Source organism: Drosophila persimilis, unplaced genomic scaffold, assembly GCF_003286085.1.
Source record: "Drosophila persimilis strain 14011-0111.01,24,50 unplaced genomic scaffold, DperRS2 tig00000885-arrow-arrow-pilon, whole genome shotgun sequence".
Taxonomy (NCBI): domain Eukaryota; kingdom Metazoa; phylum Arthropoda; class Insecta; order Diptera; family Drosophilidae; genus Drosophila; species Drosophila persimilis.
Window position 1 is genome coordinate 137,555 of NW_020825367.1, and position 25,513 is coordinate 163,067.

The 25,513-nt window shown below is 46.6% G+C and overlaps 1 protein-coding gene across 5 annotated transcripts in view; it reads left to right on the forward strand.

The window, feature by feature from the left end:
* The window catches only part of LOC6599627 (serine/threonine-protein kinase mig-15), a 33,835-nt gene extending 8,550 nt beyond the window's left edge, over positions 1-25,285 (forward strand). The window contains exons 3-20 of one of the 5 annotated variants that reach the window (XM_026993729.1): positions 11,372-11,816; positions 11,886-12,128; positions 12,201-12,625; positions 12,680-12,754; positions 12,831-13,040; positions 13,534-13,554; positions 14,373-14,737; positions 15,124-15,267; positions 16,694-16,821; positions 16,861-17,699; positions 20,172-20,363; positions 22,794-23,036; positions 23,113-23,268; positions 23,340-23,507; positions 23,597-23,746; positions 23,820-23,948; positions 24,036-24,110; positions 24,179-25,285. In XM_026993729.1, coding sequence (XP_026849530.1) covers positions 11,372-11,816; positions 11,886-12,128; positions 12,201-12,625; positions 12,680-12,754; positions 12,831-13,040; positions 13,534-13,554; positions 14,373-14,737; positions 15,124-15,267; positions 16,694-16,821; positions 16,861-17,699; positions 20,172-20,363; positions 22,794-23,036; positions 23,113-23,268; positions 23,340-23,507; positions 23,597-23,746; positions 23,820-23,948; positions 24,036-24,110; positions 24,179-24,352 — 4,182 coding nt within the window. In that variant the 3' untranslated portion in view covers positions 24,353-25,285. Of the gene's footprint in view, positions 1-11,371; positions 11,817-11,885; positions 12,129-12,200; positions 12,626-12,679; positions 12,755-12,830; positions 13,041-13,533; positions 13,555-14,372; positions 14,738-15,123; positions 15,269-16,693; positions 16,822-16,860; positions 17,700-20,171; positions 20,364-22,382; positions 23,037-23,112; positions 23,269-23,339; positions 23,508-23,596; positions 23,747-23,813; positions 23,949-24,035; positions 24,111-24,178 lie in introns of all 5 variants that reach the window. The other 4 variants (XM_026993728.1, XM_026993732.1, XM_026993731.1 and 1 more) reach the window with 4 other exon arrangements.
* Positions 25,286-25,513: the final 228 nt, after the last annotated feature.

The following is a 25,513-nucleotide window of genomic DNA, read 5'->3' on the forward strand; positions in this document are numbered from 1 at the left end:
AATTGCCTTTTTATCAGAGCCCCAGCCCCAGCCCCAGCCACGGCTCCGTCTCTCTCTTTCTCGTGAGTCACCGACTCCCTCCATGGCACTGGTGGATGGTGGATCCAGGGGGCGGGAAGAACCTTTATGAGGGAGGAACACCACATGTGGCTCCCTGTAGAACACGTACAAGTGCAACGTTTTAACGGCTTTGATTCTACGGGTAGAGAAAGAGAGAGAGATAGCGAGACAGAGTGATTTCTTAAAGCCACAAAACTACAATATTGAAGCTCTTAAAGGCATCAAATACTTCTAATTAAACCATTCATTAAGCGCAATGAAAGATCTATTCAGTTATTCATTAAATGCCACAAGAGATGTCATTAAATACCCTGATAGATCTCCTCAGAGGAAATCCAATCAATCCGACCATCATCTCTCAATGAAAAGATTCCTCTAAGCAATCGTTCCCTCCTTTCACTGGAGCAGCTGTCACTGTATTTGAATGAGTGAATGAATGAGTCACTCAAAGAAACCCCCAAAAATAAACCATTTTGGGCATTTTCCTATGAATCTCAATTGCCAAAAGGCCGGATTTGTCACCGATTCATGGATTGTTTCGAATATTTTGGGGCTTGGCCCGCCTACCGTTAACTTTCGCCCACGACAATCCATCCGTAGAACTGTAGCGGCGACGTGCAATTAGCATTTTCATAGCTGGTTGAACTTTGACCCAATTACGGAAGAGTGAGAGAGAGGCCCAGTTGATAGAGCACGCCAAAGGTGGCGAAAATTAAGGATAGAAAAGGGGAGCTTAGGGGCTTATTCCGGTAGGATCGTAGGGATCGGAATACCCTTCCAAAATGTAGGGTATTTAAACAATAATTGCCCGAGTCTGTTGTAGCTGTGTGTGTGTGTGTGTGTGTGTGTGTGTGTGTGCGCAGGCGCGCAGCCATCCATACAGTGGGACGGGGGAAGGGGCACCGCTGGCACTGGCACTGGCACTGACACGGCTGCAACACGACAAGCAGCTCAAAGAAAAAAAAAACATGCAAAGTACATTAAAGCCAATAAGCAAATGAAGCAGGAAACAAAAAAAAAAAAAAAACAAAGCCAAAGCCAAAAGGCAAGGCACAGACAGGCACAGCAGCACAAGCAGCAGATGAGGAACGAAATAACTACAGACTTCAGACCCATAAAAAGGCCACACAATTAGCCAGGGGCAGGTCGAAGGGGGGCGGGGGGCGGGGGGTTGCGGGTACACGAGTACCCAAAGTAGGGGCTGGCTCATAAAAGGCATAAACTGCTCCGCTCCCCCAATGTCACCGATAGCCGACGACACCGAGTGCCCAAAATAGTCGAAGACGGAGATACCCCGTGGGCCAGCATTTGTTGCCAACAGAAAGTCTTATCTCACGATGAAATTTTTGTGATTTGCCAAGAATTTATGATTATAATCTAATCGGGCATTTGCAAACCAAAAAGGTTATGCCTCTATCGAATCTTTTTGCAGCCTTAACCCCCCTTCTTTGCAGGGTACATGCGAGTACCTCTGTGCAAAAACAAATAAACACAAAAACTAATTATTACGAAAATTTAATTTGTTGTAGACTTAAATTTAAAAACATTAACAGTCGCGCGAGTCATTGACACGTTCGTCCGTGCCTGGGCACAAGTGCGAAAGGGACAACATGTGAGAGAGCGGAGAGCGGAGAGTGTGTGTGCGTGTGCGTGTGGGAGAGCAGCCGGAGATTCAAACGATAACAGCAGCGTCCGACAGTAGCGCGTCAGCCTTTCCTTTCTCTTTCACACTCTTAGACTTTTTTCTTGCGAATTTCGGATGGACCCGAACCCTTCTCTCGCTCGCTTACTCCGCTCTCGTCTGCTCTCGCCTGACTCGCCTGCTCTCCCGTTCTAGCACAGCAAGTGCAAACGGAAGAACGGTAGAACGGGAGAGCGGGAGAGAGGAGAGTCTGCGGCCATTGTAGTATTTTTAGAGAGAGGTTCACTAACTTTTGTTGCTGCTGCTTTGGTGGCTGGGGGTTTCTACTTTTGGCTTTGTTTTCGCTTTAATTAAATCTCTAGCCCTGACACTTTTTTCATTGACAAGGCAAACCCTCTACTCTCTACTCTCGCCTCTCCCATCCAATGGGATTTTTGGTTGTGTGCAAAGTATTTTTTTGCTGGCTTCAGCGGAATCTATGGGAATGGAATGGGAAAAGTCATCGAAAAAAGGTGTATGAAAAAGGGAGGGGAGCAGAAGAGGAAGGGGTACGTGTGTGCGTGTGTGTGTGGGAGCATAAACGACCTTGGGGAAACGATGAGTTGCTAACTTGTGCATTTTTTAAGCAATGCTCTCTGTTCCGTCCATCTGTTTAGCTGTCCGTCCGTCCGTCCGTCTGGAGTGTGGAGTGTTTCTGTGTGGGTTGCTGTTTTGTTTTTTTGTAATTTTTGGGTTGGCATAAATTACGATCAGACGCGAGCGAGTGTGCCGCCGTCGTCGTCGCCGTCGCCTCTGCCGCTGGAGCTTGAAAATTTATCACTTTTTCAGAAACAGAGGCGGCGTGTGAAATTTCTGCGGTCTGTTTAGAGATCTCCATTCCATTCCATTCCGCACTCGGCGATCGGCGATTCGCTCGGTGGAAACCACAAAAAACAATAATAATAATAATAACGGCGGATGGGCAAAGGTCAGGTTTTTTTCTTTCTTACTTTTTTTTTTTTTTTTACATTTTGTTTATTTTTCTCGTTTGATTTCCTAATTGGTTAATTTCGAAATACCGGGAAATTTACAAAACAGCAAAAGGCGTTTCCAGAACACTGGAATTACCTGGAATCGGAGAGAGAGAGAGTGAGAGAGAGGGATCTCCACTCGTTTCATGACTCATTCTCTCACTTCATAAACAAAATATGTAGCGACTACTTTTTTGTTGGATATTTGACCCACTTTTGGCCCCACAGAAACAACTCCCCCGTCTATAAACCGATTTCAATCTCATTTGATCAAATTGCCGCCCACAAATCGTCCCCACAGACACACTCACACTCACACACGCACACTATCTCACTCTGTATCTGTATCTGTATCTTTCTGTCTCTTGCAATTGCGATAAGCAGCATGTCTGTGCCTGTTTATTGTCCATTTGGCTACAAGGTTAACACACACTCTCGCATGTGTGTGTGTGTGTACATATTTCAATATCTTGTGGCCTGCCATCCATCTAGCAATCCGGCAATCCATTGATTAAATATGCAAACGAAGAGTTTCGTTCAATCTTTCCCTTTTACTCTATCTCTCCTCCGTTTTTCCCCTCTCTTTTGGTCGATTACTCAGACATTTGCTTAATATAATTTCATGATTCCTACGGATTTTTATGGCCACCTGTGTGGTGCGGGAGGGGGGAGGGGGGTACATGGTACAGTGGCCACAGCAATTGCAATAGAAGACACCCAAAGTATCTACGTTTGCTCAGCTCTAGTGGGAGATCTATGAGAATAGATCCCGTGAAAGATAAAGTTTAAAAAGTGGAGCTTTTGGAGGCTCTTTTTCGTTTGTTCCGCAGAGCCTTTAGAACTCCCCGATGAAAGTCTCCGCCAGTTATTGAATATAGCCTTTTGGTTATTGATTTTTCCTTGGGGAAAATGGCTTCCCCCTTAAAGAAGTTTGACTGTAGTTTGTGGGGTTTTGCCTGCTTTTAATATTTATGTCTATATTTTTTCCACTGTTTTTGTTGAACAATTAATTTATGAGTGAAAGTTGTGTTGTGGTTATTTTGCATGCATAATTTGCTGCAGCCGAGCAGCCGGGAAAAGTCTTTGTCTTGCCAGCAGAGGGTCTCCCGCAAAGGGAATTGAACTTCTATCTAACTTCCACAATGAATGAGGGAGTGAATGCGGCATGCCCCCAGCTCTCTGGCGGCTCTCTGATGCTGGTTGCAGTCGTCGCGTCGTCGCCTCTTATCTGCATATAGTCGGGCCTGGAGGGGGGAGGGGGCTCACTGGCTTCCATGTGACATGTGACATCGGAATATACTATATTTTATTGTTCCATGTAATTGTATGAACAATCAAAAGAGTAACAGAGAGAGGGAGGGAGAGGGAGAGAAAGGCTGAGACCCGTTGACCCGCAGTCATCGTGTGTGTGTGTGTGTGTGTTGCGGTTGTCCCTCGGCTTCGATAGGGGGAAGTTTTATCGTCTCTCTCCCCCACTCTCTCGATCTCCCTCTCCATCCATCTTTCCTGCTCAATTCATTTAATTTCCAATTACCAAAATGTGAACTCCATTTCACAGCCAAAGAGGGGGATCTCTCTCAATTAATTAGAATAAAACCACACATCCCCCCCACGCCCCTACACCCCTACACTCCTCTACACACCCCTATGGAAAAAAGGGCACAAAGGAAACCGGAAATTGTTGACACGCAAAAAGTGACGTCATTATCAGCACATATTCTTCTTCTCCTCCCTCCCCCGTCCCCCCTCCCCCTCCATCTGTTGAAAATAAATTATTATCTTTTGACACAATTTCCCGTTGGGGCTTGGGGTTTGGGGCTTATCTTTTTCGCACAAATAAACGGCACTTTTGGTGTCAACAATGGAAATAGATTCAATGACTCAAAAGGCGGAAATGTCAAGGTGAATTTGCCCCCAAGAGAGGGGGGGTGAGGGCGGGGGGACTACTGATAAGAAAGACTGCTGCTGCCCCGATGACAGCCATGCAAATTGTTGAATAAATCAAATGAATAAACCATAATTGTGTGAACGGTAATTGGGGAATTACGTTTGGGCTGATAATAGGGGGAATTATGGGGGGGGGGGGGGGGGTACAAAATGGTGTACAGTAGATGGCGCCAGCGGTTAGTTCTGGTGAAAAATGTCAACCGCGGTAGAGGGCAACCGTAGGGCGGGGGCATCTGTGAAGAGTATAAGAGGTATGAGAGATATAAGAGGTATAAGAGTGGCGTACCGGACATAATGCCATTATTGGATGGAAAGAGTCGCCAAGATCTTTGAAGGAAAGCATTTCTCATCGTTTAAAATCGAAAAAAAGACACGAAACACCACCACCATGCCCCACGTATGCCCCAGATATCGACTACCATCGTCGGAATGGCTTGGACTTCCTTCGAAAGGGGCCAAAGATTGGGTAGATTCATGGATTGAAAGAATAAGACCATAATACGGGGAAATGGTAAGAGTAGAGTAGGGGGAATATAAGGCGGAAAAAGCAAATATTTATTATAGCTAAGAACACAGGGAGTTGCACAATAGGGGGGTGATGGGGGTTGGGTTAGAGTAGGGAACAGAATAGGGGAAATAATGGGAAATCCAAGGAGGAGCTCCGAAAGATTGAAACAAGCCTGAAGATGTCTTTCATTTCAAGGTATTTCCAATGTTCCAGTATCGAATGATAGTACGGGGCCTAGAACAGGGGGGAATACATCTTGTAGCAGTAGCATTGGCTCTTAGTGGATTATCTTGGAAGAGTGGAAGACTTTCCGAATGTAAGAATTCCACATTTCCCACCCTACCCCATCCCTGGCTACGGGGAAGGGGGCGGAGGAGGGGTAGCTATTGTCTGGGGCTGTGATGCCACACCTGTGCTACCTGCCGCATGCCGCATGCTGCACCACTCTCGATTGAGTAACCCGAAGAGCCATCAAAAGGGAGGCAATACCACAGTTGCCCCACACCCGCCCCGCCACCACCCCTCCCCCCGACCGAGTGCTCACTTGTGCGCACTCTCGTTGGGCTTTAGGGGGAAGGGCGAGGGCTGGTGGGGGGTAGGCATGTTAATTGTGGCAACAATCTTAGAGCTGCTGCTGCTCCCACACACGTGTGCGCCGCAATTCAATTACAACACTGGCAAAAGATACAAAGATACACGAGCTACGAGATACAAAAACGCAGAAAGAAACCGCAGCACCACGCCCGTGCGATGCGTCAAAAGGTAGACAGTGGAAACCAAACCAAAACCAAAAGCAAAAGCAAGCCCCAACATGTGGCAGGGGCAACAGCCTCCGGTTATTGCCTGGCTGCCTGGCTGCCTGTCGCCCTGCCTGCCCCACTGGCCCACTGACAGCAAACTGTGGCAGCAACAGCTGCGTTTTTGGCCAACTTACGCAACACATTTTATGCCCAGTTTTTTTTCAGCTGTCTCTCTGTTTTTTGTCGATCAGCTTGCAAATTTGTAGGTGATTAAGGGGGTTGGTGGGGGCAGGGGAGGGGGGCACAAGGGGCAGGCAGAAGGTTGAATGCTCATCAATTGCCAATTTGTTGATCGTTAGATTCATTCGTTAATTAACCTGGCAGTCGGAATGGAATGCCTGACCCTCCTTTGGGGAGTGGACGCCGTACGCTGTACGCTGTATCTGTATCTGCCACTGTATGTATGCATGTATCTTTTGGGCTCCCATATCCGAGTACCGCTTGCAGCTGCCTCATAAAACCGTAAATTGAATGCTTGGCTCAAATGGTGCTTGAAATTTATTTAAAATTTATCTCTGCATTTGGTCAGAGTTGCTTTTCTGCTGCTACAGAGTTGTGGCTGAATGTCTGTGGGGTGGAGGGGGGGTGGGGGTAGGTCAAAGGTGGGTCTCGCTCTCCCTCGCTCGCTTCCTGTCTCCCTTTCATTGGACCACTTAACAGGCTTTTTAGCACTTGGCTGCATTTTCATTAAATTGAATTTTCCACCCATCCAGTCGTGGGCAGGGGGGTAGAGTGGTGTCTGGAGTGGAGTTTTGGGGGCCATGCCACTTGAGTGGCACACACACACAGCTCCAGCGGGGAAAAGCGCTTTCCACTGGCAGGAGTGGGTGCCCCCACCCTCCACCCTCCACCCTCCTCCCCCACCTGATGTGATGGTTAACCCAGTTAGCAAACAGCAACACACACTTTTTGTTTGATGTTCCAGTTTATTTTGTCCCTCCTCCACTCCTCTTCGAGTGCCTTCGGGCCGGGCAAATGTATTTTCGGCCAAGCGACAGTCGACCGTCGTCTAGACATCGAAGGAGTGTTGGCCAGCGAATTAATTGGGCTTGAATTTTAACTGAAACTCCAAACTACAGGCACACTTACAGTGGGGCCTGTTCTGCAGCAAACGGATGACGGCTGACGGATGCCCTCCATCCGCCCGTCTTGGCCTGTCCTTCGTTCAGCATTTCACAACTCTCGCACTTGCTTTGCAAGTAGCCCGATGATTCGATTTGTTGGCATGGTTTTATTGGAGCCTGATAGACTGATGAGTAGAGCAAAGTAGAACGGTTGCCGGGCCCAAAGCCCAGTAGCCCCAACAGCCCCAAGGCTTTTACTGTCTCCTGTTCCGGCCTGGCATTCCGTTATGGGTTATGAATCGCCAGATATTTGATTGAATCGATGCATTCCCTTTCGCTCTGGTAACTCCCATCTCGGGATATCTCTGGATATATTCCTTTATGCACATTTTATGGACTCCCGAAAGCCCATTCCCCATTTGAGAGGCGAGATCTGTTATTTTCTGTAGAAACAAGCTATATTGTGGCTTTATCTCTAGTGATTCTTGTTCTTCTTTGCTTTCTTCTAGGTTTTCCATAGATATTCATGGTACTATCCCCTAATCATGCCACTTCCCTCGCCCTCCTCCTCGCTAAAACCTCTTTGCTTTCTCCTTCTTCCCTCTTTCTTCTGTTATTTCCCTCCCTTCACTCACCCTCTCGCTGTCTCTTGGTTGTTTTTAGCGATTAGCGTGTGTCGTGCCCCAAAGTTGGAGCCCAACTTGGAAAACATGTCCAAAAGTTGCTCCTGTTTTTTGTACAATGGGAGAGAGGGGCAGGGCCGCAAAGGGGCAGGCACTTGACAGCATTTTTCTGTACTTCTTATATAATGTGAGATTTGCGTGCCCCTTCCGCCTCCCCCCTCTCTCACACTCCCTCTCGAATGCATTTTCCTCTGGGATTTTCGGGAAAATGTGGAAAATGGCGGCTTGCAGAGGGGTGGGAGGGGCGAGGGTCCGGGGGGCGTCTGGCAATGCGTTTCGGCATCTCAAATACTTTTGAATGAGGGAATATGAATATGAATACGATTATGATTACGATTACGATTATGATTATGTGTGTGATTATGCAGTTCTTTGTTTCTTTCTTTCTGCTATCCATATCGTGGATATCCATATGTATCTCTTGTGTTTGTTGCATTCCGCTGCATATATGATATCATATCATATACAAAGCCTTTGGCACTCGGGGCTGTGTATCTCACAGATACACCGATACACGAGCCACAGCCGAGACTCGAGTGCTGGAAATTGTAAACCATCTCCGCTCGCCCCTCCCCCTGTGCCCCCTCTGCATCATCGCATAGGTAGGCGAATCCCAATCCCAATCGGAGGGACAGCTGCACTCCACAGTCCACACTCCACAGTCCACAGAAGAGAGCAGAGCAGAGCCAAGCCCCAGAGCCCATTCCATTCCATTTCATTCCACTCTCCAGTACGATCCGCCCCGGCTCTCCCCCCCCTCCCCCTCTCCCCATCTCCCTCCCTCCCTTTGTTGACTTTACCTTTGAAAAGATTTTCACAATGATTTCTTTTTATTGTTGATTATTTTTACAAATTCAGCGATTTCTTCGAGGAGCAGCCGTGGAGGAGTCCATTGCTTTTTGCTTTGAAATAAATAAAAGCCATATGCCATATGGCTTTGCCCTGACTTTTGTTTATTTTTTTATCCCCCTCTCCCCCTCGCTCTCCCTCTCTCTTTCTTTTCTGTGTGGAGAGTGGGAGAGTGGGAGAGTGCACTCCTCTCCAAAATGATTCACATCGGACTGGGGAGGGGGGCAGGGGGCCTCGCAGGCGAAATCTAAAATCAAATTGATGACCAACAAACACTTCCTTCCACCGAAACACCTGCAACACACACACACAGCCCCCTCCCCCTGTGCCCCCCTGTGCCTCTGTGCCCCGCCTTTTAATGGCCTGCCTAATCGATTTCTCCTCTCTTTCTGGACAATTTTCTGTGTCGTTTTTCAGGCTCCATTAGTGCATGTCATTAATTTGCATAGAGAATCTGCCGCTGCCGCTGCATGCCACAACAGTTAGAGTCAGCCAAGCAGCGATGCAAGATGCAAGATGCCAAGATGCAACATGCTGCACAGCCATTCCAGCAGAATGCCGCTCGTTTGCCTGAGTTTTTAATAACATTTTGATCGAATCTTCACCTGGCCATGGAGCCATGGAGCCATGGAGCCACGGAGTAACGCCTCGTTTCGGTAATCGATAAAAGCGGCGCATGGAATAGTGGGGGGAAGGGGGGTAGTGCTCCTTTTTGAATTGAGAACGAATGAGACGAATACCCTGCCTTCTCTGGCAGAAGGGGAATTCCATGGATTATAGTGGGTTTAGATTAGATTTAGTTCTTTAGAGAGGGATCGTGCCGACTCCTGGGTGGTGAAATCTACTCTATAGATACTTTACTTAGAGGAGTATTATCCTGTAGAGCTTTCCATGGGGGATACCTAAATATCGTGCCATAATCCTAATTCTGTTCCATTTTTGATGGTAAAATCTGTGTCTGGCTGCCTTTCCCCAAGAAATATAAGCCGTAATCGGCTTTCAATTAATGCAGAATCTGAAACATAAGACTTGTGCCTCTCTCCAGAGTGTACGACGGGGCAAAACATGTCTCAAACTCGTAGATACACGGACACTGACAGATAGATAGATGGATAGATGGATGGCCGCTTCACATCATCAGGCACCATCGGCTTCGGCAGTGCCTATCGCCTATCGTCACTTAAATTGCTATCATCTCTCGTTAAGAATTCTGATTTATGGCTGAGAATGGGTGCCCCATCAGGGGATGGCATGGGATGGGGGAGATGGGGAGATGCTTGCTGCTCAGTCACTCAATTAAAACTGTATTAAATGTAAAATGACTTGAAAAGCGGCTTAAGAGACGACAAGACACGACAACGACAGCCACAGCCACAGCCACAGCCCCCAGAGCCATCCACAAGAGGATGCATCATCTAACCGGAGTGGAGCGGAGTGGAGTGGAGCGTTGAAAACCGGTAACCGGTTGGTCAGGACAACTCAATCTCTCTGGGCTGATAGCCAGGGGCGGGGGCACGGGGCGGCGGAGCATTTTGTGGCATAAAAAACAATTTGCAAGCTTTTGATTAAAGTGGCAACTAATTGAAACTACGGGTACGGGTAATTGTCGGGGGCCGGCTACGTGACTGGAAAATGTTTGAGAATATAGTTTAAACAAGTTAATAAATACTCCTGGGAGTTCCCAGAAGAACAAAAATCACTGTAGTCGCTTGCAAAAATCCAAAGATTGAGTGGGGAATCGTTCTTTCTAGGGGGAAAAGTGTGCAGAAGTGCTATATAGATCGCATCTAAGGAATACCTTTCCCTGAAGAGAGCCTCCATAAGAGTTCCTACAGAGAAGAAAGAGTTGAAATCTTCTCGGAAGAGCCTTAAGGAATCTCCTCTGAATGAGCTCTTCGATTAGTCAGCTTTTACAAGATCTATCTCTGAGATTTCGTTTGGTCTTCCTTCTCCCTCGATTAGTCATCTTAAAGGTCTTCTAAAGGGCAGGGGATCCCTCCTCTAAGGCATCGCCTGTGCAGTTCCCCCTGGAAATGCCTTCTTTGCAGGGCTGCTCCTCTGCTGGTGATTCGCCTCTTAGTCACCTCTCGAAAGGTTCCAAACTGCAAAGAAAACAAGTAAAGAGCTGATCTGTACTCCAAAGAATCCCCCCCCCAACTAGAGAATCCCCCCGCTTCGATTAGTCGTTCGCCATTCGCCATTGCATTGAATGAGAGGGGGGGAGAGGGGTGGGGAGCGGGAGAGAGATAGTCGTACTCGAACTATTTGTGGCATGATGTTTACCTTAAATACTTGACACTCTGATTGAGTAGCAGACACATTACCACACTTGAGGTTGATGCCACCTCCTCGGGGCCACCGCCATCCTCCTTCCTTCCAGCTGCACTCCAGACAGAGTCGTCGTCGTCTCCTACTGCCTCCCCCTCCCCGCCCCCGCCCGTCTTGTGGAGTGCCTTCTCTATTGTTTGATTTCATTGGAAGTCTACTATATATTGTTGTGGCTGTGGCTCTGGCTTTTGTTTAAATAATCGTTTTTCATGCGTCGCAGTTTGTTGACGCCGTGGGGCAGTGGCAGAGACGGAGATGCACTAACCGCCAACGCCTTCATGGCCATCAGTAGCGTCATCGACATCGTCGACAGAAGTGCATTAAACAGCCTTCAATGCCGCAATAATGAAACGTGAATGAAAAACAACAAATAAAAGCCCATGCCATGCCCCACACTTTCGACCTCGATCTTTGACCCCCTCGCCCCCCCCCGAAAGCCGAAAGATTAAACATTTCCCGCATCTGTTTTGCCGCCTGCAGGGCCGTCACACAAAGACTGGACAATTGGCTGCCATAAAGGTGATGGACGTCACCGAGGACGAGGAGGAGGAGATCAAGCTGGAGATCAATGTGTTGAAGAAATACTCAAATCATCGCAACATTGCCACCTACTACGGGGCGTTCATCAAGAAGAGTCCGCCCGGCAAGGACGACCAGCTCTGGCTGGTGATGGAGTACTGCGGCGCCGGCTCCGTGACGGACCTGGTGAAGTCCACCAAGGGCCAGAGCCTCAAGGAGGAGTGGATCGCCTACATCTGCCGCGAGATCCTGCGCGGCCTGAGCTACTTGCACTCGAACAAAGTCATCCATCGGGACATCAAGGGCCAGAATGTCCTGCTCACAGACAATGCGGAGGTGAAGCTGGTCGACTTCGGAGTCTCCGCGCAGCTGGACCGCACGATAGGCAGGAGGAACACGTTCATTGGTGAGTCATCCATGGCGTCTCTCTGGAGATTACCGCCTGCTAAACGCGTCTCTCTCTCTCTGCGCACAGGTACTCCCTACTGGATGGCGCCGGAGGTCATTGCCTGCGACGAGAATCCCGATGCCACATACGACAACCGATCGGACCTGTGGTCGCTCGGGATCACTGCCTTGGAGATGGCTGAGTCACAGCCGCCGCTGTGCGATCTCCATCCGATGCGGGCCCTCTTCTTGATTCCCCGCAACTCGCCGCCGCGCCTCAAATCGAAGAAATGGTCCAAGAAATTCCACGGATTCATTGACACGGTGTTGGGTGAGTCATCGTCCTCCCCCCCGGCTGGAGGACGGGGGACTGGGGACTCTACTAATTCGTTTGCACTTTCAGTCAAGGACTACCATCAGCGGCCTTATACCGAGAATCTGCTGAAGCATGGCTTCATCAAGGACCAGCCCACGGACCGGCAGGTGCGCATCCAGCTGAAGGACCACATCGATCGCTGCAAGAAGCGCAAGCAGGAGAAGGAGCGCGAGGACTACCGCTACTCGGGCAGCGACAACGACGACGATGAGCCGCAGCTGGCGGGCGAGCATAGCTCCATTGTCCAGGCCCCCGGCGGCGACACTTTGCGCCGCAACTTCCAGCAGATCCAGGAGGGTCGTATCGCGGCCGAGCAGCAGCAGCACCACCAGCTGATGGCCCACGCCCACGCCCAGGCAGCGGCCGACCATGCCGCCGCCCAGGCGCAGCTGCACCAGCAACAGCAGCGGCAGGCGGCCGCCGCGGCGGCAGCAGCAGAGGCGCATGCAGCAGCCGCATTTGCAGCGCAACAGGCCCAGGCGCAGGCGGCGGCAGCCGCCCAACAGCAGCAACAACAGCAGGCACAGCAGCAGGCACAGGCGCAGCAGCCGCAGGCGAATCGACAGCAGAAACCGCCATCGGTAGGAGTTGGATCGCTCGCTATCCTTCCAGTAGAATCGCCCTAACCCGTGTGTATGCTCTCTCTTGGTTCTACAGCGCCAGCAGATCGAGGAACCAGGTCCGCCGGCACGCCCACAAATACCACAGCGTCTGATTGTGGTGCCAGATCCACCGCATGCCAATCGGCCATTGCCACCGACCCCGAAGTGCGGCGGCGGAGGAGGAGGAGGCGGCGGCGGCGATCAGCCAGCGGGTCAGACGCCCCAGCAGCAGCAGCGAAACTCGCAGAATAACTTCAAGCCATCGGTGCGTATCGGTAGAAGGAGATTAACGCAGGGAATACTCTGAACGGGAGGCTAGGCTGCTGATAACAAAAGCAGAAGCAGAATCCCCTCTCTGGGAAGGTCTTTGCAGAGCAATGACTTCAGAGCTCTAGAGCTCTTCCTCTCTCGCCTTTTGCGAAAGAGTACAAGTACATATCGTCATATCGTCATATCGGCCCCCCGTCATCGTAATGTTGTTGTGTGTCCCCCCCACACCCCCACCCGCATTCAGAAGTAGTGTCGATTCGCTTTTATGTTACGCTCATAAGTAATCCCCCAATTTCGTATTCTTCTTTTATTTTCATGTATTTTGTGCGCCTACATACAAACAATCTGTATATCCATATATATCTTTATATATATATATCAATGAATATCCATCGATTTATGATTTATGACTCATGCGTAACCCCCGCCCCCCACCACCACCACGTCGTATGATTTTCCTACACGAAACACACACCAAACAACAACAGTTACCACCAAGGAGACCTGAGGTATGTCTGTCCAGCGATTTGCAGTCGAGGAAGGCCATCCACGAGCCGCCGCCTGTTGCATTTGTTCTTCTGTTCTGTTTTTGCTTCTCTTTCCGTTCGCTTGCATTTTCCATTTTCCTATTTATAGTGTACATTTCCATTGCTGTGTGAAGTGCATTGAAGCGATCCTGTGGGGGGATCTACTAAAGATCCCCGCTCTCGAAAGTCGTTCTACAATGCACTTCATATGAATAGTGAATAATGAATAACGATTGTAATCCCAAGCCCCCATTCAGGGGGGTGCCCACCCGCAACTACCCCAAAAACCATCCCAACCCCTACCAAAAAAACACTTTTGCACGTGCCACTAATACCAGTTTTTGAACCGAATCCGAATCCGAATTGGAGCCTTAAAATCTTCAAACTAACTCTTGAAAAGAGCCTCCACTAACTCCTGTGAATCCTGTGCCTGGCACTGACTTTCCTGCATCTAATCGAAGCTCTCTGCTGCTGGGGATGCCCTAAAGCCTTCTCTGTAATGTAATCTCTAACCCACAAACTGTTCTGTTCTGTAATCTGCATCGAATGCTCGTTTCTGCAACGTTTCTGTATCTGTATCTATAAGAAGGAGCTCTATCTTGAAGGAAAACCAATCTAATTCTCAATTATATCTCGTTCCCCCATTCCCCCAAACGAAAAACTGTGGTATTATGTGGAATCTATACACACACCAACACACACACACACACGACACACAACACTACACACACACACACGAAAATCCTCAAAAAAACAAAAAACGGAAAACCGAAAAATGTACTATATAAAAAAAACTGTAGGATCATTTGGATGTGTTAGCAGCACAATTAAATGAATTGGGCGTGGTCTCCTCCCAACAGCCGCAGCCACAGACAGCAGCAGCAGCAGCAGCCGGAGGGGCAGCCGGGGCCGGTGCAGGAGGGGCCCAGCAGCAGGCGGCCCAGCCGGAGGCGCCGCCGCGCAACAATCGGGGCTCCGGGTCCGCCTCGGGGGCATCGAAGCCGGCCGCCGTGCTGCCACAGCAGCAGTCGAACAATCATCTGGGACAGCCCGTGAATCCGCTGGATCCGTTGGACAGCAGCGACTCGGACAGCGAGCCGGATGAGCCGAACGATCGGGCCAGGAACGATGGCACTCTGTTGGCCAGCGATCCGCCCAAGCCGCTGTAAGTACCACCCACACACACCCACACACACCCACACACACACACGCACAAAGAAGGGGGCGTGAAAAAAAAGTAAAAGTAGATCACGCATCAATCATCTCTCTCTCTCTCTGAATACTAACCCAAACTTCACAACATTCTTGTCTCTCACTCGTTTAAACAAATCATTTTACACCCCAAAACACCCACTCCGAACCCCTACAAAATCCCATCTGACAACCCATTGAAATCCTATATAAACTCACACGAAATCCTTCCAAAATCCAACTCCCATTCCCGATTCCCAATCATTTCCATTCATCAACAAAACGATTTGCCGCCCCTTTTTTGTTCTGGTTCTTTTTCGTTTGGTTTTGCGTTTTGTTCAGACCCGAATTTTCATATAGGCCTGGTCTGGGACCCGTCTCCGAGGACGGCAACACGACAACGCCCCTTGGCAGCCACGGCAGCGGAGGGCCGCCCAACCGGCCACTGCCCCCCACGCCCGATGACGACGATCAGGCAGGAGATCGCACGCTGATCATGAAGCGCGTAAGTACTCACAGAAGCATCCAAGTTCAGTCGATTCCGATCTATACTCTATGCTCTTTATTTCGACATATATACGATCGATACGGTCGATACGATCGATACGATCCGTATATATGAGGAGTACGTTTCCTTCGATTTAGTTTAGTTTTTAGTTTTTGTTCGTATTGATTTTAAACGATGATGAAAATGAGATGAAAAAAACAATATCCGGGGGATCAAATGAGTGAAGGATCAGTGATCAGAATGCGTATAGACCAGGCCCCGCCCCGCCCCGCCCACCGATTGTACAAATTGTAAACTATAGCTTTTGTAGGGTTAAAGGAACCAATCAATCAATCAATCTAATCCAATCCAACAAATCAATCAATCAATTAAGCGTAATATAAATCTAAGTTGTTTCTTTTTTTTTCGACTTTTGCGGTTGCGGTTTCTTTCTTTTTAGACGAAAAGAAAACAGTTTTGATTTATTTTTTTCATTCAAGATTTAGCTTAAAATTTATACCTACCATATTTACATATATATATATCCTTTGACCTACTAAATTTTGATCGGAAATAATATATATATTTAATTTTATTATTAATTTTCCATATATTTATTTTGAGTAAAAAAAGAAGAAGAAAAAAAACAGTGTGAAATCTTTTTCGTGAATTATTCTTTTGAAGAAAACCAAAATTTAGTTATTTTCGTGTGTTTTGTACAAAGTATTTCTCTTATGTTTATTCCGTGTTTATTTATCGATTGAGCAAAAGATGTGTGTGCTGTTTGCATCTATGAAATGCACATGTATCTGTATCTATATCTATATATCCATATACATATATACAAATATGCACTGGTGCGTATAGAATGTTCCACACCGATCGAACCCAATCGAATGTTGTATATATATAGAGAGAAAAAAAACCGTATTATTGCACCCCAACGAAGAAAACGAAAAATTCAAAATCTCACACAGATACAACACACTCACACATACACTTGCATAAACATATCTATATATACTGTACGATGCCATATATCTATATACGATCCGATCCGATCCGATCTGTATGGAGCGAAGAAAAAGATGGCTCCATTCGCGAAGGAGAATTCATGAAAAATGTTACATGCTGTTGTGGTGGGGCATAGAATCTCCTCCTACTCCTACCCCTCCCCACTCCCAACCCCACCCCCACCCCCACCCCCACCCTTCGTCCTTTAGAATCGCCTCTAAGTATGCAACAGAGACTGCAAGAACAAAAACAACAACCAAGAAAGTAAAAAAACAAAAACCTAACACAAATTCTTCTCTTGCGCTGCTACTCACAACAACAACAACAACAACCAACAACAACAACAACTACTACTCCTACCCGAAACAACCCCCAATCCCCGATCCACACACACACACACACACACACACACTCAAACACGACACACACAACCACGGAACAGAATATAAACCCCCTGCTAAGGACATCATCCGCTGTCGTCGTGCCACGAAGGGAGGAGGCAAATCTTCTAAGGGACTGGGACTTTGATCGATTCTTTCCGAAGACCGGAGCCAACAGTGGAGCTGGAGCTGGAGCTGGAGCGGGAGCTGCAGCAGGACGTGGCAGTGGCAGAGCCACCGGCGGAAGTGGCAGTGGCAGTGGCAGCGGAAGCGGAAGCAGTGGCAGCCCCACAACGACGGCCAGCCTCAGTCGCAGCTCGCAGCAGAGCACGCTCAAGGTGGAGACGAAGCTGCAGAGGGCCAGTGTGGCGGAGGCCATCACCAGGCCAGTGCCCAGGGGCTATCAGCCGCTAAAGGGCACAGGCGCAGGCGCAGGCGCGGGTGCCACAAGTATTGCCAAAGAAAAGGGAGCTGCCGCTGGAGCCGCAAGCAGCAGCAGCAACACTTCGAAGTCGCAGCACAAGCGAATAGAGTCGAATTTTGTGCGCGGCTTTCGGCGTGAGAACTCGGACTTCTTTCCGCTAAACAAACGCCACTCTGCAGTGCTGAGCGGCACCACCAGCAGCAACCACAGCAACAACAGCAACAGCAGCCACAGCAACAGCAACAGCGGCCGCGCAGCCTCCACAATACAGCTGCAAATTGTCCAAGCTAGCCAGAGAGCCAGTGCCATGTACCAAAGGAACAGCATTTACAACACCAGTAACAGTGCCACAGCCACAGCCACAGCCACAGCCAGTGGCAGCAGCAAGAGCAAGACCACCTCTCCAGCAGCAGCAGGAGCAGGAGCAGGAGCAGTGGCTGCCAAGTCGGGAGCAGGAACTCCTGCCACTAAATCGAGTTGGGCGAATCTTGATTTCTTGCGTCCGCGTCGCGAAAAGACTGAATCCGTCATTGTGTTGCAGAATGCTGCCTCTCGAGCCCACCAGCAACAGCAGCAACAGCAGCAACAGCAGCAGCAGCAGCAGCAGCAGCAACAACAGCAGCAGCAGCAGGCGCAGCAGCAGCAACAGCAGCAGCAGGTAAACGTTCTCAGCTCGCACAAACAAACAAACAAACAACAAACTCCAACAATCAACCTTCAGAAGAGGCAAACAAACATCACAAAAAAAAGAAAAGAAAGAAAAAAAAAAACCAAAAGCATATGTCGTTCTTCCATTCCAATTGTGTTTTGTCTTGGCGCCAGAAATGTAAACGTAAACCAAACCAAAAACCAAAAAAAAAGCAACAAAAATGTTAAAATTTACCATCGCTCGCTTTCTCCCATACTCACCAAACACACCACCCACGACACTCGATCACACCACAACTCACCACACCACACCACCAGGCACATGGCGACTCCGCTGGCATTCGCTCGTATTGTTAATAACATTTGCAGACTAACAGCCTCGCAACTCGTAAATAACACCACCCAAACACCCACACACGCACACAAAAACGCATCTGTTGATAATGAAAACCGATGGAAAATTCTGTGGGAAACCATCGCGAAAGAACCTGGAACAGACTGTACCTGTACCCTTGCAGATTCACATTTTTCATATTTACTGTCGCTTTTTGGGGGTTTTCCTGGAAGTTTTCCCTCATCAAAACAGGATGTTGGACCGATAGTTGCTTCTACCTTGGGAAATTCAATGCCTCGGTAGCCAGCTCCTTAACCTCAAATTAGAGGCACTTTCTGGGACGGGACGGGACGGACGTACATGGCTTGAGCTTACTCGCTCGTATTTCATACTGGAATTTTCCTCCTGGACAGTGACATGCAATGACTGCATCCCTAGACTTCCAGCCAATCAAAGTCCCTTTCCCAAAACCCTCTGCAAGGGGTGTACATAGTTCAAAAGTCGAAAAAATAACTCGTATATTCGTTTGGTGTGCTCACATATTGTTTCATATATACTTGTACTTATCCGTATCTTTTCATTGCCTGAGCATGTTTTGGTTTCTGTTTGATTTACCTTTGGAATTTACATATTTTTTATTGCATTTTTCATTTGTAAGATCTAAGCTACATCCCCCAAGAGCGGAGCCGTAATTAAGTCGCTAATCTCTAATACTAAGCGTTTTTGGGCCGGGCTAATGTGCAACTAACAAACGCAAATCGATTGCTTTCTAACACCAAAAACAAATGTAAATAACTCTAGTCGCAAAAACACACACACACAAGAGGCAAAATTATCGAATGCTAATGAGATGTGATCCATTAAACAGACCCGTACTCGTAGACCCGTAGACCCGTAGACTGGTAGACTCGTAGAGCAGAGGTTGAAGCTTTTTCTATACCTAAATCTACTTCGAATCTTTGATAAAACTATTAAGTAGAACCGGAAGTCCTCAGATTTAGTAAGGGTGGATTAAAAGGCTTAAAAGGGCTTAAGATTCGATTCGATGGGGTTTAGTTAAGCACAGTTATAAATTTAGAGATTTCCTAGAGTGGCCAAGAAAAACACCAGCAGAAACGTAGAGAACCCATCACTAGACTCCTCACCCCTGGCCGCTACTTAAGGGCCACTTCCATGAGTTCTTTAACCCTTGATTATAGCTCGTTTTACAGATAACACGTACACATATCGAGTAGTATCACTGCCCCAGTTCTAACCATGTAATTTATCGTGCTCTGCTGCTGTGCTCTCTGTATCATCATGTTCTACTTTGCCTAATGCTACCCAAAATTGTTTTAAAGCTTTTCTGTGCAAAGACGAAACTAGAATTAAAGAATCAATTGAAGAGTTTGGTTAACGAATGGAGAGCTAATTAAGAAATGTTAAAATGTATAAAGCCCCCAATCCTGGAATTGTTCTTGCAACTTGTTGAGCAACGTTTGCCTGCTGGAGTGCCGCGAGGAATGTGTTGCTGCCTCCACCCCCCCTCTCCACCACCATTTGCGTCCACGTGTGATAGTTTAAGTGCTTTACATGTCTAGCTTTAAAACAATTTTGAAACCATACGAGAGAGTGAGAGAGAGTGAGAGAGAGAGAGATAGATGCCTAGTATATGTTTTTTAGATTGTAAGCTCTTCTATATAGTAAATGGATATTACACGCACACACCCACCCCACCTCCCACACACACACACACACACACACACACTCTCTCTCCGTTCGACTACTATATACATATATCTGTATATCCATTGGGGCTTTCGTAGAAACAGGGGATCGATCCACATATCCATTTAGGCGACTTTCAGTGTCTCTTCTCTCATTGGCATTCATTTATTTTGTTCTGCTACGTTCCACGTTTGTTTTTTTTTTTGTTTTTGATTCATTTGTTGTTTCTTATATCTGTTCGTTCCTCCTCCAACTGTATCTATCTATCTGTTTATCTATCTATCTATCTATCCTCCCACTATCTATTCCCACTACCTGATTTAATTTTCAACTTCTATCCGAACCTCGCCCCAAAGTCCGTTACTCTTGCACTGTACTAAACTGTTTCTTGTTGCATCTTTCTGTCCCATTCAGAATCGCGGAGTTGGCGGAGGAGGAAGCAGCGGCGGCGGCGGCGGCGGCGGCGGTGGAAGCAGCGGAGTGGGTGGAGCCGATGGCAGCGTTTTGGGTACACCCGGAACCCGCACCAGCAGCGTACTGCCCGATCTGCTTAGCCAGGCATCGCCGGCCACACCGCCACGCCATGATAAATCATCCAGTGAGGAGGTGAGTAATGCCAGCCACAGTCACAGCCAGAGTCACAGCCATAACCATAACCATATACTATATACTATATGTATGGGCTATAAACATCATATACTTTTACTTTTGTGTGTTCTACTACCACCTCGTTGTACCTTTTTTTTTGTTTTTTGTGTGTTTTCGTTCGTAACCTTTGAGAGTCCTTGCCTTACTTATTACTTGTCTCAATATCGCTGTCTGTTCCTCGCCAAATCGAGTCATTCGCATTGTGTTTGTCCTCAAAGTCTTCCGATTAGATAAGGAATCATCAGTGTTCCACTATCGAAAATTCCGACTTCCAAAGAAATCACTGAGGGATCTCTGAATCCGTACCGTACAGTGGTGCGATTGCCTACTAACCTGCCGCCACAAAGCGGCGATTTACGAGTATACATATGTATTTTGTTCAGTATTCCCCCTCCCCCTTCCCCAACCATTAATTGTTATCATTTTGTGATCCTAAAACGTAACTCTAACCTCCACCCAGAAAGTACATACGTATGTGACTAATCCCGAACCCAAACCCAAACCCAAACCCAAACCCAAACCAGAAATCAAAGGAAGAGAACATACAATACCATTTATCTGGGATAGTACTATATAAATACGTGGGAGCAAAGTTTCATTACGAAGAGAGTGCAAAACAGTGACAATTGGTCGACAATTTTAGAAAAGTATATATTTGCATGAAGCATGAGTAAAATCAAAATTAAACCCACAAAAAAAAGAATTTCTTTAACACCAAAATTAAAAAAAATAAAGAAAAAAAAAGAAAAAAAAACCACACACACAACGAACGTTTAAACAAATTTCTTCTTCTTAATTGTGCTTTGTCTTTCCGCAACGTTTGAGCTGATGGCCACTACGATATATTCTAACCAATTACAAATCAATTACCAATCAAATACCAAACAAACAAAACATTACAATAGTAAGTATTTATGAATAAAAACAAACCAAAAACCAAAAACCAAAAACCCCCTAAAAAATACCAAATACCAAAAACAAGCTCTCCCACCAACAACAAAAAATACTCTTCTTTTGTATAATTTTACTCTCTTTACTCCCAAACATTTCTTGCTACCAAACAAATCAAGAAACCACCTTTTGTGTTGTATATTTCTCCAACGATTTTCAAACTCATTTTCACACCGTGCCCCCCTCCCGCCGCCGTATGTGTATCTTATAAGTTCTTTCAAATGGCAAAAGGGCAAAAATCCCCAAACACTTGTGTATCTGCACTGCAGGAATGCCTTTCAGTTTCGATTTCACCTCCTGTTGCTCCTCGCTGTCTCTCCCTCTCTCACTCACTCACTCTCTCTGTACATACAATAGACCATTCCATCTCTTTTTGTATATTCCTTTGTGCCAGTCGAGTGCTAACAGATCTCCATACACATATCCCATATTCCATCTTGCCATACACCCACATCTGCAGGCGAAAATGTAACCCAAAAGATTGGAATTTGAATTCGAATACTTATTCACACACACACGCGCACACACACACACACACACACAACATATAAAATATTCGGCCTCTGGGGAAAGACTAAACACATATCAATTTTTACCAATATTATTTAACATTTCCACGTTTCTACAAACTTTTAACAAGAATGAATGAGAGTTCTCTTTTTGGCTATAGTTTCAATTATTCGTTAGTTTAAGCATCCCTAACCCATACGAAACACCCCCACGCCCTTGTAATGCACACTCTACAGACTCTACACACCCCCGACCATCCCCAACCATCCCCTAAAGCATGTTGTAATTTATTTAATAAACTTTATTCCTTTTGTTTTTACATCTCCAGACTAATTGTAATTTTTTCTTTGCACTTTTTCTATTTTTCTTTTTCTCTGTATAATTACCAATAAAAAACAAAAAACAAAAACCAAAAAACAAATCAAAAATCAATCAATATAAACAAATAATCGCTAATCGAATCGAATCGAATCGAATCGAATTGAATCGAAAATCGTTTATCGATATTTCATGCAGTATCAAGCGGCCATCAGTTCATCCGTGCATTCCACGCCATCGAAATCGTTTATCGCTAGCAGCGGCAACGGAGCCGTCGGTGGCCACGGCCTCGTCCCCGGGCTCGTCCCCGGCCTCGGCATCGGCCTTGGGGGTGGTAGCGTCGTCGGTGGCGTGATTATTAGCAACAGCAGCAATAATTCGCCACAGTCGACGATATCGCTCGCCTCGTCCTCGTCGAATTCGCGACAGAACTCGCCAAAGAATTCGATCAGTAAGACGCGTTCCACCAGCAGTATTACTAATTTATTGCACAAATCTGCTTCTTCCTCCTCTGCGAACATCCACCATCCACCACATCCATCGAATGCCCCGTTATCGGCCTCCTCGAACGCCGCCAACTTGCCAACGCACGCGTACGCGCTGCAACAGAAACAACGCAGTTTCCTTACCTTCGGTTTCGGGGCCGGCGGCTCCGGCCCGTCGCGTCGTGAGTCGCACGTGAATGTCAATGTGACGCCCACCTCCCACGAGGCGGCCAACGATACGCCCGAGATCCGTAAGTATAAGAAGCGCTTCAATTCGGAGATACTCTGTGCGGCGCTATGGGGCGTCAATTTGCTGATTGGCACAGAGAATGGCCTGATGCTGCTCGATCGTTCCGGCCAGGGGAAGGTAAGACCATCTGAAAATCCAAATCGAAATCCAAATCGAGATTCGATGATCATTTGGTTTGCTTTTCTGCTTTCAGGTCTATCAACTCATCTCAAGACGCCGCTTCCAGCAAATGGAAGTGCTAGAGGGTCAAAACATATTGGTTACCATATCCGGCAAGAAGAATCGCGTGCGTGTCTACTACTTGTCCTGGCTCAAGTCGAAAATCTTGCGCACCGATGGACTCTCCGATGTGAGCCCAACCGAATATATTTCCACTTGAGTGTGTACTTTAATGCTTGTGTGTGTTCTTTAATCGAATAGCAAGTGGAGCGTCGCAATGGCTGGATTAATGTGGGTGATCTACAAGGTGCTGTACATTTTAAGATTGTCAAATACGAAAGGATTAAGTTCCTAGTGATTGCATTAAAAGACTCTATTGAAATATATGCATGGGCTCCCAAACCATATCACAAATTTATGGCATTTAAGGTAGGTCGTCGCTGCAAAGAGGGATCTTCTTTTCTTTTCTTTAAGTTTTGTTTTGAATAAGTATACAAATTTTGGTTGATTTTTCGTAGAATTTTGGTGAATTGGAACATCGCCCGCTTTTGGTCGATCTCACAATTGAAGATCAGTCGAGACTGAAGGTGATTTATGGCTCGGCCGAGGGTTTCCATGCGGTTGATTTGGACTCAGCTGAAGTATACGACATATATCTTCCCAAACATGTAAGCTCGAACCCCACGTGGGTGGGAGACGACATTACTCACCCGTGAATTAACCAATTACTCTCAGACTCAGGGTGCAATCATTCCGCATTGTATTGTGGCGCTTCCGAACTCCAATGGGATGCAACTGCTGCTGTGCTACGACAATGAAGGTGTCTATGTGAACACTGTGGGTCGTGTTTCCAAGAACATTGTCCTCCAGGCAAGTACCCGCTAAGCGCTGCCCATTGCCCCATCACCCGCTTTGGTTCTAGCCAACATTTAATTTCTCTTTTGTCTACAATTGCAGTGGGGAGAGATGCCCACCTCAGTGGCATACATTGGCACTGGACAAATCATGGGCTGGGGCAACAAAGCAATAGAGGTGAGTGTCCACTTCTGAATGGTTTATAATTGGAAACACTGTTCTTTTGCCTTCAATTGCAATTGCAGATACGTTCCGTTGAGAGCGGCCATTTGGATGGTGTGTTTATGCACAAGAAGGCGCAGCGCTTGAAATTCCTTTGCGAGCGCAACGACAAAGTATTCTTCAGCAGTGCCAAAGGTGCTTCATCGTGTCAAATCTACTTTATGACGCTCAACAAGCCGGGCATGGCCAATTGGTAAAGCGCTCTGCTCTGCTCTGATGATCTTGGCAGCCATCGATCGACCCAACCGCAACCCCAAACGCAACCGCAGACCCAAAAGAAGCGATCGATTTGCTCAACCAGCAATGCATAAAACATTTTCTTCTTATTTTACAACAAAACCAACAAAATATCTAAAGAGAACATACACACCCCAACCCCAACCCACACCCACACACACACATAACGAAGATAATTAGTGCATAAAAGTTAAGTGAAATGAGATGATGATGATGATGATGATAATATCCTATACAGACGAGAGACACAATTCGAAAACCAACATTCACCAAACCACACCACAACACACCACACCACACAAACAATCATGAACTTGTGCTTATGAAAATTCACCACGACAACGTTTCAATTAGTAAATGTGCTAAGAAAACTCGATCCACTCGGACGCGGAGTGCGACGCGAGCCTATATATATATTAAAATAATCTATTTAATATTTAGAAACGAAAATGTCAAGCTCACTCGCAGAGGTTTTTTCGTCAGAACAGAACAGAACGGAACGGAACACAGAAGTCAACGATCTATATCCTTTCGATGATGTATGTATATTGGCGTTACGTAGTTGAACCCTGAACCCCCCACAGATGGTGTGGATAGCAGCATCCACTATCCAGATCCAGATGGATCACCACACACACACAATCACAATCAGCACACACACACACACGATTCAAATCCATTTCAAATGTCGTTTCGCGTATAATTTCGCTTTCAAGTTAAACTTAAGTTGAAAAAAAAACAAAAAAAAACAGGCAACGCATCAACCGAAAATACACATATGTATATCGAATTTTTGCAATGGAAAACCAACGTATATATATATATATATATACATATATATAAATGAATAAATATATGCAATTAGTTTTTGTTCTTGGTATTATCAAATAGAATTTATTTGTGCGTTTCTGATGATGAGATGACGATTACATATGTTAGTGTGGAAAGCAGAGGGAAATTTATACATAAATTGAATTGTCTGTATGCTCATTTTTATGGAGAACAAAAAAAAATAAAACAAAGCAAAGCAAAATAAAACGCCATTGTAAAAACTAAGTGATAAAAACAAAAGTAAAAAAATTAAATAATATTAGAGCGAAAGAGCGAGAGCAGAAGCAGAA